Genomic DNA, 17,068 nt, shown 5'->3' with positions numbered 1-17,068 from the left:
TCAAATGAGAAGGCTTCAATCTCCTGGGGTGATGGGTACATCTTCATGTACTCGCAGTAGAAAGTGTCAGCCCAGATGCTCTTACTATAAGAGTTGATACACTTCTCCAGCTCCTTGTTGACGATGTTGTTGGATCTGGCAGTGATGCTCTGAATTAGAGTGCAGATATGATCTGCGATAGTGAGTGGTGGGTGGCAAGATGCCGGGGGAAAGCCTGGTGGTGGGGGGCATGACGCCGGGATAAAGCCTGATTGTGGGGGGCAGGATGCCTGGGCAAAGCCTGGTGGTGGGGGGCACTTTGCCGGGGCAAAGCCTGGTGGTGGGGGGCAGGATGCAAGGGCAACGCCGGGTGGTGGCTGGCAGGATGCCTGGGCAAAGCCTGGTGGTGCGGGGCAGGATAGATGGGCAAACCCTGGTGGTGGGTGGCATGATAGAGGGGCAAGACCTGGTGTTGGGGGGCATGATGCCTGGGAAAATCCTGGTGGTGGGGGGCAGGATAGAGGGGCAAAGCCTGGTGGTGGGGGGAAGGATAGAAGGGCAAAGCCTGGTGGTGGGGGGCATGATAGAGGGGCAAAGAATGGTGGTGGGGGGCATGATAGAGAGGCAAAGCCTAGTGGTGGGGGGCATGATAGAGGGGCAAAGCCTGGTGGTGGGGGACATGATGCCGGGGAAAAGCCTGCTGGGAGTGGGCATGATGCCGGGGCAAAGACTGGTGGTAGGGTGCAGGATGCAAGGGCAAAGCCTGGTGGTGGCTGGCAGGATAGAAGGGCAAAGCCTGGTGGTGGGGGGCAGGATAGATGGGCAAACCCTGGTGGTGGGGGGCATGATAGAGGGGCAAGGCCTGGTGTTGGGGGGCATGATGCCTGGGAAAATCCTGGTGGTGGGGGGCAGGATAGAGGGGCAAAGCCTGGTGGTGGGGGACATGATGCCGGGGAAAAGCCTGCTGGGAGTGGGCAAAATGCCGGGGCAAAGACTGGTGGTAGGGTGCAGGATGCTGGGGCAAAGCCCGGTGGTGGGATGCAGGATGCAGTGGCAAAGCCTGCAGGTGGAATACAGGGTGCTGAGTGTTTTACCCCAACATTCCCTTGAAATTAGAAGGAGAAAATCTATCTCATACGAACACAACTTATTGCGAAACTGTCTAGTTTCAAAACATTAGCTAATAAGTTATATTACAGTAAGACATGGACACCTGTCAAAGTGATCCGTGTCAATTTAACTCACCTGACTGGAGGTCAACTGGAGTCGTGGTCATGGTTGTTGTGATGTTGTCCACTTTGATGGGGTTAGTGATTAGGGGTGCTGTGACAGACTGAAAGCAACAAGGACATCATATTTAATGTAATATTTGCGACATTGCAAATCTTCTTTTTTACCAACAACAACAACAAAAATGATTTGTATGAGTGGACTTTCATAAAGATAAACACTTGTAATTATTGCTCACCTCACTGCTCCCTGAAGCTGGTGTCCCTTCATCCACGTCCTTCAGCTTTACCAGCTCCTCGACCACATGGTGAACCATGTGCCTCGTTAGCATGGTGGCCCTGGCAGATGTTGCAAACTTAAGTACAAGCTCTGTGCCAGTATAGTGGTGAAGATGAGTATGGATGTTTGTCACCATCTCAAGGATCTGGTGCCAGCCAATGTGCCAGTTGGCCTTGCCCCCTTTCTTTGTGACTTTGACCCCACACAGTGACAGCTGGTGGATTATGTCATTTATGAGGGGCCAGTAATGAAGGTTGATGTCTTCCTCTAGGTGGCCTTCGAAGACTACATAAACTATCATACCAATGATGTTCCTCAGGAGCTCCGAGGAGATTACCAGCTGGTCAGGGCACTTTGGACGAACCTCGCTCGCCTTGGGCTCTGATAGCCAGCTGCGGATAGAGCTTAATGGAATGTAGTCAGCAGGAGCTTCAAACAGCCTCTGGACTTTGGTGCTCACAGCTTCAATGATGGTGCTGATCAAGGTGGAACTTTGGGTGAAAAGAGCTCTCCTAAGGTCCTCAGGGCTGTTTAGGCACTGGATCTTACGGTTGAGTGAGTGGACCATCCTGACACCAGTGGAACGGGAGTAGTAGACTTGAGCGACAGGAGGAGCCTTCAGAACTCTAGAGAGGTTCTCCACTACTGCCAGCACTATGGTGACACTCATGTCACTCAGGGCCATGGAGGACCGGTCACAGGGGCTTTCCATCTGGCAGGACCAGAGGGCCTGGAGCAGCCTGGACACGATGTCCACCACCACCTTAGAGGGACAGCACAGCTCGGAGTACGGCTGGAAGGCCAGGCTCTGGGAAATGCTCTTTAGAGCTCTTACAACTTCATCGCAGACCTCAGGGTTTCTAAAATATACAAGCCAGATAGAGAGAAGAGGAAACACTTTTATGCACTTTGAAACGCATCCTCTGTAAGAAATGTGCTACATACAGTAAATGAAGTTTGATTGATATCGGCCCCTGCACTCGTCATTTCATTTAGCATCAGTGGATGGATAGAATAATACATAGACCAAATAACTGTAACATAAAGAGTGAATGTGACTCACAGGTAGGAGAGATCAGCAATAAAGTCAAGTGAGTTAATGGCCTGACTAAGGTCGGTGGCCAACTCAGTAAAAGCCTCATGTTCAACGTCCCTCATTCTGAGTTGAGTGTTCACCTCCCAGGTCTGTCACAGGAAACAGGGGGTGCCATTAATGCCCATAGCAGTGAGGGGGAAATATTGATATCAATGTACCATGAGCCAATGCTAAATAAGGACATTGTTTTTTAGAAAGGATAACTCACTAACGGTTGATTATCTCCACTTAACTTATACTGTAGACATCTTTCTAATCTCTTACCAGGTGACTTATGTCATTCCCTTCCTCTGCTTCCTTTCTGAACCTTAAAATCAAATACAGAGCAACTGAACATTCCTGCCTTTTTTATCCTTCCTCTACTTTCACATTGATTTCCCATTGAGCCTATGACAATGATTCAGTGGCGTAGCCAGACATTGGTTGATGGGTGGGCCTGCAGACATTTTGTGTGGGCCAGAAACTTCCTACTATTGTACACATTTTGCCATGAGGCTGAGAGAAAATGTTGCACTTTTAAAACTGACCGAAGCTACAATATAGATATGTTGACTGATAAAGGCACTGAATTATGAGCTGTCTTGTTTTCTAAATGAACAAATGAAATAGGTAGTGGCATGGTGCCACTATATATGCCTCAATGCAGCCATATTTGTGGCTTATTGGGAGTGTGGCTTTCAGTTAGTTATTTTTGGCAACCCTTTCTGTGAGAGTGAATGTCATTCCAGATCATGTGTTCTGTTATATTTCATCAAATGTGTGCACTGATTGCTATGAACTCTATATGATGGTGTTTGTATGTTTAGGTAAAGAAGAAAAAACATGGCATTGAGGTCCTATAAAATTAGAGGGGCTCTGTCATAAACCCTCAAAGTTACAGAATGGGAGGAAAATAAATAAGAAATGGAGTGAACTGCAGTACAGCAGCGTGGCCTTAAATACTAGACACAACATAGTAAATTTAAATCTGTGACAGTCACATGAGTATAATATTTATCTTTATTTAACTAGGCAAGTCAGTTAAGAACAAATTCTTATTTTCAATGACGGCCAAGGTTAACTGCTTGTTCAGGTTTATAACAAGATTTGTACCTTGTCAGCTCAACACTCTAACCACTAGGCTACCCTGCCGCTCCAATGATAATATTTTACGTTGTACATAAGAAATAAGGGTTTTTAAGGAAAAAACAAAAATGAGGGAGGTTCGTTGGGGAAGACCCAAAGGTTGCGTGTTCGAATCACAACATGGACAACTTCATCATTTTAGCTAATTAGCAACTTTGCAACTACTTAGCATGTAATATACCCCTTCCCCTAACCATAACCCCTAACCCCTAGCCTAGCTAACGTTAGCCACCTAGCTGACGTTAGCTGTTCCATCCTCTGTGTAGCTTGCCGCTAGAATGGACGGAGAGGTATCCCTCGAGTCGCAACAAAATGTAATATAACGTTGCGGATAAAGTTCGGAATGATACAATTCTACCCCACCTGCCCTGAATGACGGGTCGTCACTGTTGCTAACAAACATACTGTGCAGATAATCTTCAAATTCATTGTTTTACACAATATTTTATCATAGCACTGGCTGACCACTGGCTTACCAACTCCCTTACCAAATTGGCTGACTTTTTATACTGTCATATGAAGGTTCATGTTCATTCTAGTATTCTGATTCCTAATTATATGGTACATAGTACAAGTAGCTGTACTCACCGCTCCAGGGACTTGTTCTTAACAAGCCAGTTGCTCATGTCCTCCACGGTGGTGTGGTGAGGGACATGACTCTGGAGGCCTTGACTCTGGAGCACCAAAAACTGCTTCATCAGCTTCTTCTGCAAGACAAATCATGTTGTCAATAAGACAACCTCGAGTTTGCTTTAGCCGGTCTGAATTGACAGGTGGGCGGGGTTTGTACTAGGGATGTGCCAGCAGCATACCACCATGCATCCCACTGCTGGCTTCAATCTGAAACTAAGCAGGGTTGGTCCTGGATGGGAGACCAGATGCTGCTGGAAGTGGTGTTGGAGGGCCAGTAGAAGGGCCTCTTTCCAATTCCCCAGTGTAGTGATTGGGGACATTAACCTGTGTAGGGTGCCGGCTTTCACATGGGGCGTTAAACGGGTGACTGGTTACTAGAGATCCCTTGGCACTTATTGTAAGAGTAGGGGTATGAACTCCAGTGTCATGACTAAATTCCAAATCTGGCCCTCATACCATCATGGCCACCTAATCATCCCCAGCTTCCAATTGGCACATTCATCCCCTTCCTCTCCCCTGTAACTATTCCCCAGGTCATTGCTGTAAATGAGAATGTGTTCTCAGTCAACTTACCTGGTAAAATACATGTGCATCTTTCCTTTTCAAGGTAATTTGATACAGGAATCAGTAAGTTTAAATTTTAAGCGGTTTGTTTAGGAGAACAAATCGATGCACTGACATTAGTTTAAAAAACGCATAAATTTTCCTTTTGAAATAAAAATGTGCTGTTGTTGATGGAGCTCATGAGCTGGACCTCGCTGAGCTGGATCTGTCTGAGCTGACTTCTCTCTGAGTGTGTGTGTGTGTGTGTGTGTGTGTGTGTGTGTGTGTGTGTGTGTGTGTGTGTGTGTGTGTGTGTGTGTGTGTGCGTGCGTGTGTGTGTGTGTGCGTGCGTGTGTGTGTGTGTGTGTGTGTTTTTGTGTGTGTGTGTGTGTGTGTGTGTGTGTGTGTGTGTGTGTGTGTGTGTGTGTGTGTGTGTGTAAATGATGAACAGTGGGTATCATAAGTACCCCCCTTGTGTCACGCCCTGGTCAAAGTATTTTGTGTTTATCTTTATGTATTTGGTCAGGCCAGGGTGTGGCATGGGGTTTTTGTAATTGTGGTGTGTTTGTCTTGGGGTTTTGGTGGTGGTATTGGGATTGTTGCTAGTAGGGTTATCTAGCCAGGTCTATGGCTGTCTGGAGTGGTTCTCAATTAGAGGCAGGTGCTTATCGTTGTCTCTGATTGGGAACCATATTTAGGCAGCCATGTTCTTTGAGTTTGTCGTGGGTGATTGTCCTATTTGTCTTGATGTCCTTGTTTTGTTAGTTGACACAAGTATAGGCTGTTTTCGGTTTTCGTTTCGTTTATTTGTTTTTGTAGTGTTTAGTGTTTAGTCGTGTTTACGTTTTGTTTAATAAATATGGATCGCAATCGACACGCTGCAGTTTGGTCCGGCTCTCATTCATCACCACTAGAAAACCGTAACAGAATCACCCACCACCAACGGACCAAGCAGCGTGTGAACAGGCAGGAGCAGCCCAAAGAGGAGAGGCGCTATAAGGAGTTCTGGACATGGGAGGAAATCCTAAACGGAGAAGGACCCTGGGCTCAGCCTGGAGAATATCGCCGCCCCAAAGAGGAACTGGAGGCGGCGAGAGCAAAGAGGCGCCGTAATGAGGAGGCAGCACGGCGACTCGGAAGGAAGCCTGAGAATCAGCCCCAAAAATGTCTTGGGGGGGGGGGGGGGGCTCAGGGAGAGTGTGGCAGAGTCAGGAGTCAGACCTGAGCCAACTCTCCCTGTTTATCGTGAGGAGCCTAGGAGGAGACCCGAACCAGAGCCGGTGTTGGAGGTGAGCGAGACAGAGACCGTGAAGGAGTTAATGGGGAAATTGGAGGAGAGAGAAATGAGGGAGTTGGTGCTTTTTGCATGGAATTCGCCCGACGGAACGTGTCGGGGATTTGATGGCACCTGGGTTAGCGCTCCATACTCGTCCTGAGGTGCGTGTTAGTCGGCTGGTGAAGTTGGTACCAGCTTCACGTACCAGGCCTCCTGTACACATCCCTAGCCTTGCACGTCCTGTGCCAACACTGCTCTCAAGATCTCCAGTACGCTTTCACGGTCTAGCCCATCCTGTGCCACCTCCACACTCCAGTCCTCCGGTAGCAGCTCCCCGCACCAGGCTTCCTGTGGGTGTCCTCGGTCCAGTAACACCAGTACCAGCACCACGCACCAGGCCTTCAGTGCGCCTCGCCTGTTCAGCGCAACCAGAGTCTTCCTCCTCTCCTGCGCTGCCGGAGTCTCCCGCCTGTTCAGCGCAACCAGAGCTGCCAGTCTACATGGAGCAACCAGAGCTGCCAGTCTACATGGAGCAACCAGAGCTGTCAGTCTACATGAAGCAGCCAGAGATGTCAGTCTGCATGGAGCAGCCCGAGCTGCCAGTCTGCATGAAGCAGCCAGTCTGCATGGAGCAGCCAGAGCTGTCAGTCTGCATGGAGCAGCCAGAGCTGTCAGTCTGCATGGAGCAGCCCGAGCTGCCAGTCTACATGAAGCAGCCAGAGCTGTCAGTCTGCATGGAGCAGCCCGAGCTGCCAGTCTGCATGAAGCAGCCAGTCTACATGAAGCAGCCAGAGCTGTCAGTCTGCATGGAGCAGCCAGAGCTGTCAGTCTGCATGGAGCAGCCAGAGCTGTCAGCCTGCATGGAGCAGCCAGAGCTGTCAGCCTGCATGGAGCAGCTAGAGCTGTCAGTCTGCATGGAGCAGCCAGAGCTGTCAGTCTACATGAAGGAGCCCGAGCTGCCAGTGTGCATGAAGCAGCCAGTCTACATGGAGCAGCCAGAGCTGTCAGTCTGCATGACGCAGCCAGAGCTGTCAGTCTGCATAGAGCAGCCAGAGCTGCCAGTCATCAAGGAGCTGCCAGTCTACATGGAGCAGCCAGAGCTGTCAGTCTGCAAGGAGCTGTCAGTCTGCAAGGAGCTGTCAGTCTGTAAGGGGCTGCCAGTCTGCAAGGGGCTGCCAGTCAGCACGGAGCCGCCAGAGCTGTCAGTCTGTAAGAAGCCGCCAGAGCTGTCAGCCTATATGGAGCAGCCAGTGCCGCCAGTCTGCCCAGCGCCGCCAGTGCCCCCAGTCTGCCCAGTGTCACCAGTCTGCCCAGCGTCGCCAGTCTGCCCAGCGTCGCCAGTCTGCCCAGCGTCGCCAGTCTGCCCAGCGTCGCCAGTCTGCCCAGCGGCGCCAGTCTGCACAGCGCCGCCAGATCTGCCAGTCAGTCAGACTCTTCCAGATCTGCCAGTCAACCAGACTCTTCCAGATCTGCCAGTCAACCAGACTCTTCCAGATCTGCCAGTCAACCAGACTCTTCCAGATCTGCCAGTCAACCAGACTCTTCCAGATCTGCCAGTCAACCAGACTCTTCCAGATCTGCCAGTCAACCAGACTCTTCCAGATCTGCCAGTCAGTCAGACTCTTCCAGATCTGCCAGTCAGTCAGACTCTTCCAGATCTGCCAGTCAACCAGACTCTTCCAGATCTGCCAGTCAACCAGACTCTTCCAGATCTGCCAGTCAACCAGACTCTTCCAGATCTGCCAGTCAACCAGACTCTTCCAGATCTGCCAGTCAGTCAGACTCTTCCAGATCTGCCAGTCAACCAGACTCTTCCAGATCTGCCAGTCAACCAGACTCTTCCAGATCTGCCAGTCAGCCTTGATCTGCCAGTCAGCCAGGATCTTCCAGATCTGCCAGTCAGCCAGGATCTGCCAGTCAGCCAGGATCTGCCAGTCAGCCAGGATCTGCTGAGACCACCAGCCAGCCAGGATCTGGTAGATCTACCTACCTGCCTGAGCTTCCTCTCACTCCTGAGCTTTCTCTCACTCCTGAGCTTCCTCTCACTCCTGAGCTTCCTCTCACTCCTGAGCTTCCTCTCACTCCTGAGCTTCCTCTCACTCCTGAGCTTTCTCTCACTCCCGCGCTTCCCCTCAGTCCCGAGCTGTCCTTCAGTCCCGATCTGATCCTCAGTCCAGTGGGGTTCTGGGTGAGGACTACTAGGCCATGGTCGGCGCGAGGGTGGACTATCCAGGGACGAAGGGAGAGGGGACTAAGACATTAATGGAGTGGGGTCCACGTCCCGCGCCGGAGCCGCCACCATGGACAGACGCCCACCCGGACCCTCCCTATTGTTTTGAGGTGCGTTCGGGAGTCCGCACCTTAGGGGGGGGGGGGGGTTCTGTCACGCCCTGGTCAAAGTATTTTGTGTTTATCTTTATGTATTTGGTCAGGCCAGGGTGTGGCATGGGGTTTTTGTAATTGTGGTGTGTTTGTCTTGGGGTTTTGGTGGTGGTAATGGGATTGCTGCTAGTAGGGTTATCTTGCAAGGTCTATGGCTGTCTGGAGTGGTTCTCAATTAGAGGCAGGTGCTTATCGTTGTCTCTGATTGGGAACCATATTTAGGCAGCCATATTCTTTGAGTTTGTCGTGGGTGATTGTCCTATTTGTCTTGATGTCCTTGTTTTGTTAGTTGACACAAGTATAGGCTGTTTTTGGTTTTCGTTTCGTTTATTTGTTTTTGTAGTGTTTAGTGTTTAGTCGTGTTTACGTTTTGTTTAATAAATATGGATCGCAATCGACACGCTGCAGTTTGGACCGGCTCTCATTCATCACCACTAGAAAACCGTAACACCTTGCGTTACAAAGTGGGATCTTTTGTCAATGATCTACACAAAATACACAATGTAAAATTGAAACTAAACACATTTACAAATGAATAAAAATGAAATACCTAAAATATAGTCGTTGCATAACTATTCACCACCTTGTTTAGGCAAGCCTACATTTGTTAAGGAGTAAAATGTGGCTTAACAAATCACATAAATTACATGGACGGTGTGAAAAAATAGGGCAAGACCTTGGAACTAAAGTTCTATCTGACATTTTGGGTCAAAAATGAGTTATTCACATAGAGATTCCCTTTAGGTGGTCCTTTTCATGTGAGATATGTCCGATTTTTCTTGAAATCCACTTACATTGAAATAAAAAGGTATAATCTGAAAGTTCTGTCTGAGCAAACATCTTTTAACTTGGTGATATGAGGTTCTGTCTTCAATCCAATTACACAATACTGAGTTGTAAGTAAAACATAATTGTCTGTAAGGTGATATACAGGGCATTTGGAAAGTATTTAGACCCCTTGACCTTTTTCAAATGTTGCTACATTACAGCCTTATTCTAAAATGGATTAAATTACATATTTTCCTCATCAATCTACACACGATACCCCATAATGACAAAGCAGAAACAGGTTTTCAGACAAGTTTGCAAATGTATTAAAGGTTAAAAACAGTAATACCTTTTTTTCCATAAGTATTCAGACCCTTTAATATGAGAGTCAAAATTGAGCTCAGGTGCATCCTGTTTCCATTGATCATCCTTGAGATGAGTCCATCTGTTATAAATTCAAATTATTGTACATGATTTGGAAAGGTACATACTGTACCTGTCTATATAAGGTCCCACAGTTGACAGTTCATGTCAGAGCAAAAACCAAGTCATGAGGTGTAAGGAATTGTCCGTAGAGCTTTGAGACAGGATTGTGTTGAGCATTGAAGGTCCCCAAGAAGACAGTGGCCTCCATCATTCTTAAATGGAAGAAGTTTGGAACTACCAAGACTATTTCTAGAGCTGGCCACCCAGCCAAACTGAGCAATAGGGGGAGAAGGGCCTTGATCAGGGAGGTGACCAAGAACCCGATGGTCAATATGAAGGAACTCCAGAGTTCCTCTGTGGAGATGGGAGAACCTTCCAGAAGGACAACCATCTCTGCAGCACTCCACCAATCAGGCCTTTATGGTAGTGGCTAGATGGAAGCCACTCCTCAGTAAAAGGCACATGACAGCCCGCTTGGATTTTTCCAAAACTTTCTCTGATCATGAGAATCAAGATTCTCTGGTCTGATGAAACCAAGAAAGAACTCTTCGGCCTGAATGCCAAGCGTCACATCTGGAGGAAACCTGTCACCATTCCTGATGCATGGTGGTGGCAGCATCATGCTGTGGGGATGTTTTTCAGCGTCAGGGGCTGGGAGACTAGTCAGGATTGAGGGAAAGATGAATGGAGCAAAGTACAGAGTGATCCTTGATGAAAACCTGCTCCAGAGCGCTCAGGACCTCAGACTGGGGCGAAGGTTCACCTTCCAACAGGACAACCACCCAGGAGTGGCTATGGGACAAGTCTCTGAATATTCTTGAGTGGCCCAGGCAGAGCCCGGACTTGAACCTGACCGAACATCTCTAGAGAGACCTGAAAATAGCTCTGCGGCGACGCTTATATACAACCTGACAGAGCTTGAGAGGATCTGCAGAGAAGAATGGGAGAAATTCCCCAGATACAAGTGTGCCAAGCTTGTAGCGTAAAAGCCAAGAAGACTCAAGGCTGTAATCTCCGCCAAAGGTGCTTCAACAAAGTACTGAGTAAAGCGTCTGAATACTTACGTAAATGGGAAATATCTGTTTTATATTTTTATACATTTGCAAAAATGTCTAAAACCTGTTTTTAATTTGTCGTTTTGGGGTATTGTGTGTAGATTGAAGAGGGGATTTTTTTTAAATTTGCATTTACATAGATTTTTTTCCACAACTTTTTCAGAAGAATGGCCATAACGTAGCCACCCCCCACCCTTAAAAAACACGTTTACAAATGGCTTAGGATTTTGATACTCAGCATTTTAGGTACCTTTAAGATGAGGGTTATGAAAGAAGAATGAACTACAAAACAGTTCTGAGATCTGCGATGTGAACATGTGACAGGTTAAAGGAAATAGTCATAGCCTGTTATACATTAAAAAGTATTAGTAAGTTCATAGTATGTGAGGATCTTAAAACATCTAAGGTTAAAAAGATGCATTCAGTATCAGTTGATAAAGATTGATAACATTCATATAATTGTGTTAAAGTTCAAATCTGTCAAAGGGTACGAATTGTGAGAGTAATGTGTAAATGTTAGATTGATTACTTGATTTTGTAGTGCCTAAAAGTGTTAATCTGTGATCTACGAAATGCTCTTAATCTATGAGCCGGAGATCGATTGCTCTGGTCTCCACCCATATTCCTGGGGAAAATCGCGGTCTTTTTCTCATTCAACTAAACGTTAAATTGAGAATACAACACCGTATCACTCTCGTGATTATTTCTCCCTTGTTTTCAGGTACTTTATTGATGATAAAAATAGTAATTTAAATGTTATAACTCACTAACATGTCAAGAGTGTTTAAGGTGTGTCTTAGTAACGTTTTGAGGAAGTTAGAGTTAAGTTTGAAGAGAGTAATATTAGCCCTGCTCGGTTAAAGTGAAGAATAGCATCGTACTGAGAGTAGCTGCCATTTTATGTCGATTGTGAATGAACATGTACGTTGTTAATAAGATATTTTGCTGTGTTATTTGTATAATGGTTTTTCTGTTGTTTTGTAATGTGTTACTTTTGTGAAATTGATTCAACTAAACGTTAAATTGAGAATACAACACCGTATCACTCTCGTGATTATTTCTCCCCTGTTTTCAGGGGCGTAACAAACACTCTGATGCTCAATATCTCAGGTCTATGCTTTATACATATAGAAACTTATAGTCCCAAGGTCTGAAGGGGATGACATGATTTTTTAATGACTACCCTTTCTTCTGTCCCCTGTACATACAACATCTGTAAGGTCCCTCAGTCAAGTATAGAATTTCAAGCACAGATTCAACTACAAAGACAAGGGAGGTTTTCAAAAGCCTCGTAAAGAAGGGCAGTGCTTGGTAGATGGGTAACAATAACAATTAGACATTGAATATCTCTTTAAGCACAATCAAGTTAATAATTATGTCATCCTATTTGACCTAAATGCAGCCCATGTTTGGTGCAAATCCAACACTTCACATCACGAAGTAACTGCCTCCTTATTTTCAAGCATCGTGGTGGCTGCATCATGATATGGGTAGGCTTGACATCGACAAAGACGGGAGTTTATCAGGATAGAAAGAAATGGGACGGAGCTAAGCACAGGCAAAATCCTAGAGGAAAACCTGCTTTGCACCAGACACTGGGAGATGAATTCACCTTTCAGCAGGACAATAACCTAAAACACAGGGCCAAATATACACTGGAGTTGCTTACCAAGAAGACAGTGAATGTTCCCGAGTGGCCAGGTTACAGTTTTGACTTAAATCTGTTTGAAAATCTATGGCAAGACTTGAAAATTGCTTTCTATCCATGGTCCCCATCACCTCCTAGACAGACCTTTATGAATTAAAACAGTAATAATAATGGGCAAATATTGCACAGTCCAGGTGTGCAAAGCTCTTCCAATCAAACATCAAATCAAATGTTATTTGTCACATTCACCGAATACAACAGGTGTAGTTGACCTTACAGTGAAATGTTTACTTACAAACAATGCAGTTTTATGAAAAAGTGTTCAAAAAGTAATTACTCAAATTAACTGAAGTAAAAAATAAATAGATTAAAACAGGAAAATATCAAATAACTAAGGAGCAACAATAAAATAACAGTATCAGGCTATATACAGGGGGTACCGGTACAGAGTCTATGTGCGGGGCTACAGAGTCAATGTGTGTTAGTTGAGGTAATTGAGGTAATATGTACGTGTAGGTAGAGGTAAAGTGACTGCATGGATAATAAACGAGTAGCAGCAGTGAGAGTAGCGGCAGTGTAAAAATGGGGGGGGGGGGGGGGGGGGGCACACAATGCAAATAGTCCGGGTAGCCACTTGATTTGCTGTTCAGGAGTCTTATGGTTTGTGGGTAGAAGCTGTTAAGTAGCCTACAGTACCAGTCACAAGTTTGGACACACCTACTCATTCCAGTTGTTTCCTTTATTAGTTACTATTTTCTCTAGAATAATAGTGAAGACATCAAAACTCATGGAATCAGTGGTGAAAAGTACTTCAGTTAAAATACTTTAAGTAGTTTTTAGAGGAATCTGTACTACTTTTACTTCACTACATTCCTAGAGAAAATGATGTACGTTTTACTCCATCCATTTTCCCTGACACCCAAAAGTTCTAGTTACAATTGGAATGCTTACCAGTACAGGAAAAAAGTCCAATTCACACACTTATCAAGATAATGTCCCTGGTCATTCCTACTGCCTCTGATCTGGTGGACTCACTGAACATAAATGCTTCCTTTCTAAATGATGTCTGAGTGTTGGAGTGTGCCCATGGCTGTTAAAAAAATGTAATAAAAAAGGAGTCTGGTTTGCCAAATATAAGGAATTTGATGTATAGCATTTACTTTTACTTTGTACTTTTACTCAAGTATGACAATTGAATGCTTTTTCCACAACTGTACTTAAGTATATTTAAAATCTGATACTTTTAGACTTTTACTCAAGTAGTATTTTACTGGGTTACTTTCAATTTTATATTAAGGTATCTTTTCCTTGTACTCAAGTATGACATTTGAATACTTTTTCCACCTCTGTATGGAATCATGTAGTAACCAAAAAGGTGTTAAACAAATCAAAACATATTTTATATTTGAGATTTTTTAAAGTAGCCACCCTTTTTGCCTTGATGACAGCTTGGCACACTCTTGGCATTCTCTCAACCAGCTTCCTGAGGTAGTCACCTGGAATGCATTTCAATTAACAGGTGTGCCTTGTTAAAAGTGCATTTGTGGAATTTCTTTCCTTCTTAATGTGTTTGAGCCAATCAGGTGACATTGTCTGTAATTTATTTAGAATTCAGGGCACACTTAACCCGCATGGCTACCACAGCATTTTACAGCGATACCATCTGGTTTGCGCTTAGTGGGACTATCATTTGTTTTTTAACAGGACAATGACCCAAAACACACCTCCAGGCTGTGTAAGGGCAATTTGACCAAGGAGAGTGATGGAGTGCTGCATCAGATGACCTGGCCTTGGAAAATTTGGTTGAGAGAATGCCAAGAGTGTGCACAGCTGTCATCAAGGCAAAGGGTCCCTACTTTGAAGAATCTCAAATAAAAAATATATTTTGATTTGTTTAATAATTGTTTGGTTACTAGATGATCCCATATGTGTTATTTCATAGTTGTGATGTCTTCACTGTTATTATACAATGTAGAAAATAGTTAAAAATTAAGAAAAACCCTGGAATGAGTAGGTGTGTCCACATTTTTGAGTGGTACTGTATATACAGGCTATATGTACAGTATATACTGTAAATATCTGAAACAGGATGCAATTTGAATGGAATGGGTGGAGAGAGAATGCTTGTGCGTGCTCGGATTTAAAGCAACGATATTAGAGTGATAGGCCGTTTTAAAACACTGCGGCTGCAATAAAAAAATATAGTGATCCCAGAAAGCCAGATTGAGATGTGTAAATTAGACATACATTTAGTCCTTATGTTACCCTATCCTTCTGGCCCACAGCCCTGTGTGCTATCAAATTCCCATGTTGCCAATTAATGCTTACAGGATGATTAACAATTTATAAACGTCATATCTAAAGCTCTTGTCTGTCCAAGAAGTTAGGGTAAACGGTAGACATGTTATCTGTTATCCACTTAGTTTTAGTTAATATTTTGGGTATATGGGAGGGTCACTATATTTTAAAGTAGAGTTTTAGGTCAAATATATTTTGCTGAAGGGAGGGCCATCCATTTTCATTTCAGAATGGTTCGATTTTCTCCATGTATGTCTTATCATAAATAACGTTCACTCACTACAACATTCACATTTACTCCACTGTAACATACACTTTCAATATGCTGTAAGTGTTTTCTGAAATGAAGATGATTTAATTTTACCTGCTCATTGTAGTAGTTCCTGTCCCAGCACCGCTCTACAGTCTGACGGTATTCAGCACTCGGACTGAACATCTTGAGAACAGAAAAACATACCAGGACTTTCTACAAGGACGCAATTGAACTATTAAAACTCAAATAAGATATATCATAGGATTTACCTGAGCAGATGTAGAAAGGGCACGCGGGATTTTATCGCTAAAATCCATGAATTATTTGAGGAAATGATAGATGGACTTTTGACAATAACTCAAAATAAAGATGAGTAATCGTAGCTAATTCGCAAAGGTGTTTGTGCTTGGGTTGGCGCAAACTAATGTTTTTAGCTAACATTCTGACATTCTGGAGAAATCAAACATTCCATCTCCATAGAAATTGATTGTGAACATTCTGTTATGGAGTGTGCGTATTGTTGCGTAATACTGTAGGCTACAGGTTCGATAATTGTCACACACTGTGTGTGACAGGTGATGCGCTGCGCTCTCGTTCCTCACTCGTAAAAGCTAATGCAAAAATGCATGATGTCGATTATCAAATAACGAAAACATCAACATAGGAATAATTGTCAGCAAAATGATTTGTTTGATTTGATTGACTCCTGCGTAATTAAATATACAAACATGTATTTATTATCAAACATCAATGACAATGGCAATGGTTAGCATTTAAGTTAAATACAAGCTACATTTATTTACACTTGCAAATAGCCTACATCTATAATCTATTTGCAAATAACAATAATGTATATGATTGTTACAGTAATTTAATACACTGATGCACCGAACCACAATAGTGTTTTGTGAAATAGGCCTGCATGTATTTCAGGAGAATATTGCCAATTATATTTTAGCAGTTTTCCGACTATGGCTCAAAATCTGTGTATTGGACTCAAGTGACACAAGATACATTTTCGTTCATTATATCCCCTTCAAAGTATAAACATATCAAAGGAATTTCTCCATTTTCTCAGCTGAGCTGCTTCAGGAGACATCAACAGGACATCAACAGGAGTGCATTGTAAGCTTGAAACCAACCTCAGTGCAAGCCAGGCAGTGTGTGTGTGTGTGTGTGTGTGTGTGTGTGTGTGTGTGTGTGTGTGTGTGTGTGTGTGTGTGTGTGTGTGTGTGTGTGTGTGTGTGTGTTTGTGTGTGTGTGTGTGTGTCTGTGTGTCTGTGTGTTTTTGTGTGTCTGTGTGTGTCTGTGTGTCTGTGTGTGTGTGTGTCTGTGTGTCTGTGTGTTTTTGTGTGTCTGTGTGTGTCTGTGTGTCTGTGTGTGTGTCAAAGAGTAGAAGTGGGAAACCTGGAAGGAGGGCATTGGCGGAAGCTGTAGATCCGCACCTGCATGGGTCTCGGGGGGTGTTGTGTTGTTGAAAGGTGTGGGAATCTGACTGGAGTTTAAATACAGCACAGCAACACTCTCGACGGATGTACTGCACGGTGCTGTAGTCGTTGTGTCTCAACGTTTTCCTACTAGTTCTTCCCATGGTCTTGCTCCCAGTCTCACCACAGCCCCCACCCATCATGTTGGGAGAGGCATGGCCATCATAATCATCTGGAAGTGAAATGAACCAGATCCCTGCTGCAAAGTAAACTGTAAAGCTTTCTTTGGTTTCCCTAATCTATCTAGTCCAACAGGGACCCCTGTTTATTACCCATAGAGATTTTGCAATCAAAGAAAGAGAGATTATTGGATATGGCCCTATCTTTCTGACTACTAGTTTAATAGCATATAGACCATTGTTCTTTGTACTGTGGTCATGCTTGTCAATACTGTACTGTGGTCATGCTTGTTATATATTTATATATATATTCAATGTAGTATTGTTTTTATAGTACATGATAATGGCTAAGAATATATATACCAAGACACAAGGTCATCCGAATTACTGTAACATACATGACTCCAGATATTATAGACAAGCCTGCCATCTGCTGGAAAACGGAACAAATACAGTTATTAAACTAGGAAA

At 44.5% G+C, this 17,068-nt stretch overlaps 1 protein-coding gene across 1 annotated transcript; it reads right to left on the bottom strand.

Moving 5' to 3' along the window:
* Window positions 1–15: 15 nt before the first annotated feature.
* On the bottom strand, window positions 16–15,174 carry LOC116364474 (uncharacterized). The gene is made up of 8 exons (XM_031817599.1): window positions 15,103–15,174; window positions 4,298–4,416; window positions 2,849–2,891; window positions 2,552–2,673; window positions 1,448–2,348; window positions 1,225–1,312; window positions 86–412; window positions 16–23 (listed from the first exon to the last, which is right to left on the bottom strand). The coding sequence occupies exons 1-8, from the start codon at window positions 15,172–15,174 to the stop codon at window positions 16–18; spliced, it is 1,680 nt and encodes a 559-aa protein (XP_031673459.1).
* Between the last annotated feature and the right edge of the window lie 1,894 nt (window positions 15,175–17,068).

Source organism: Oncorhynchus kisutch, unplaced genomic scaffold, assembly GCF_002021735.2.
Source record: "Oncorhynchus kisutch isolate 150728-3 unplaced genomic scaffold, Okis_V2 scaffold1090, whole genome shotgun sequence".
NCBI lineage: Eukaryota > Metazoa > Chordata > Actinopteri > Salmoniformes > Salmonidae > Oncorhynchus > Oncorhynchus kisutch.
This window is presented reverse-complemented; position numbering and strand designations above follow the sequence as displayed.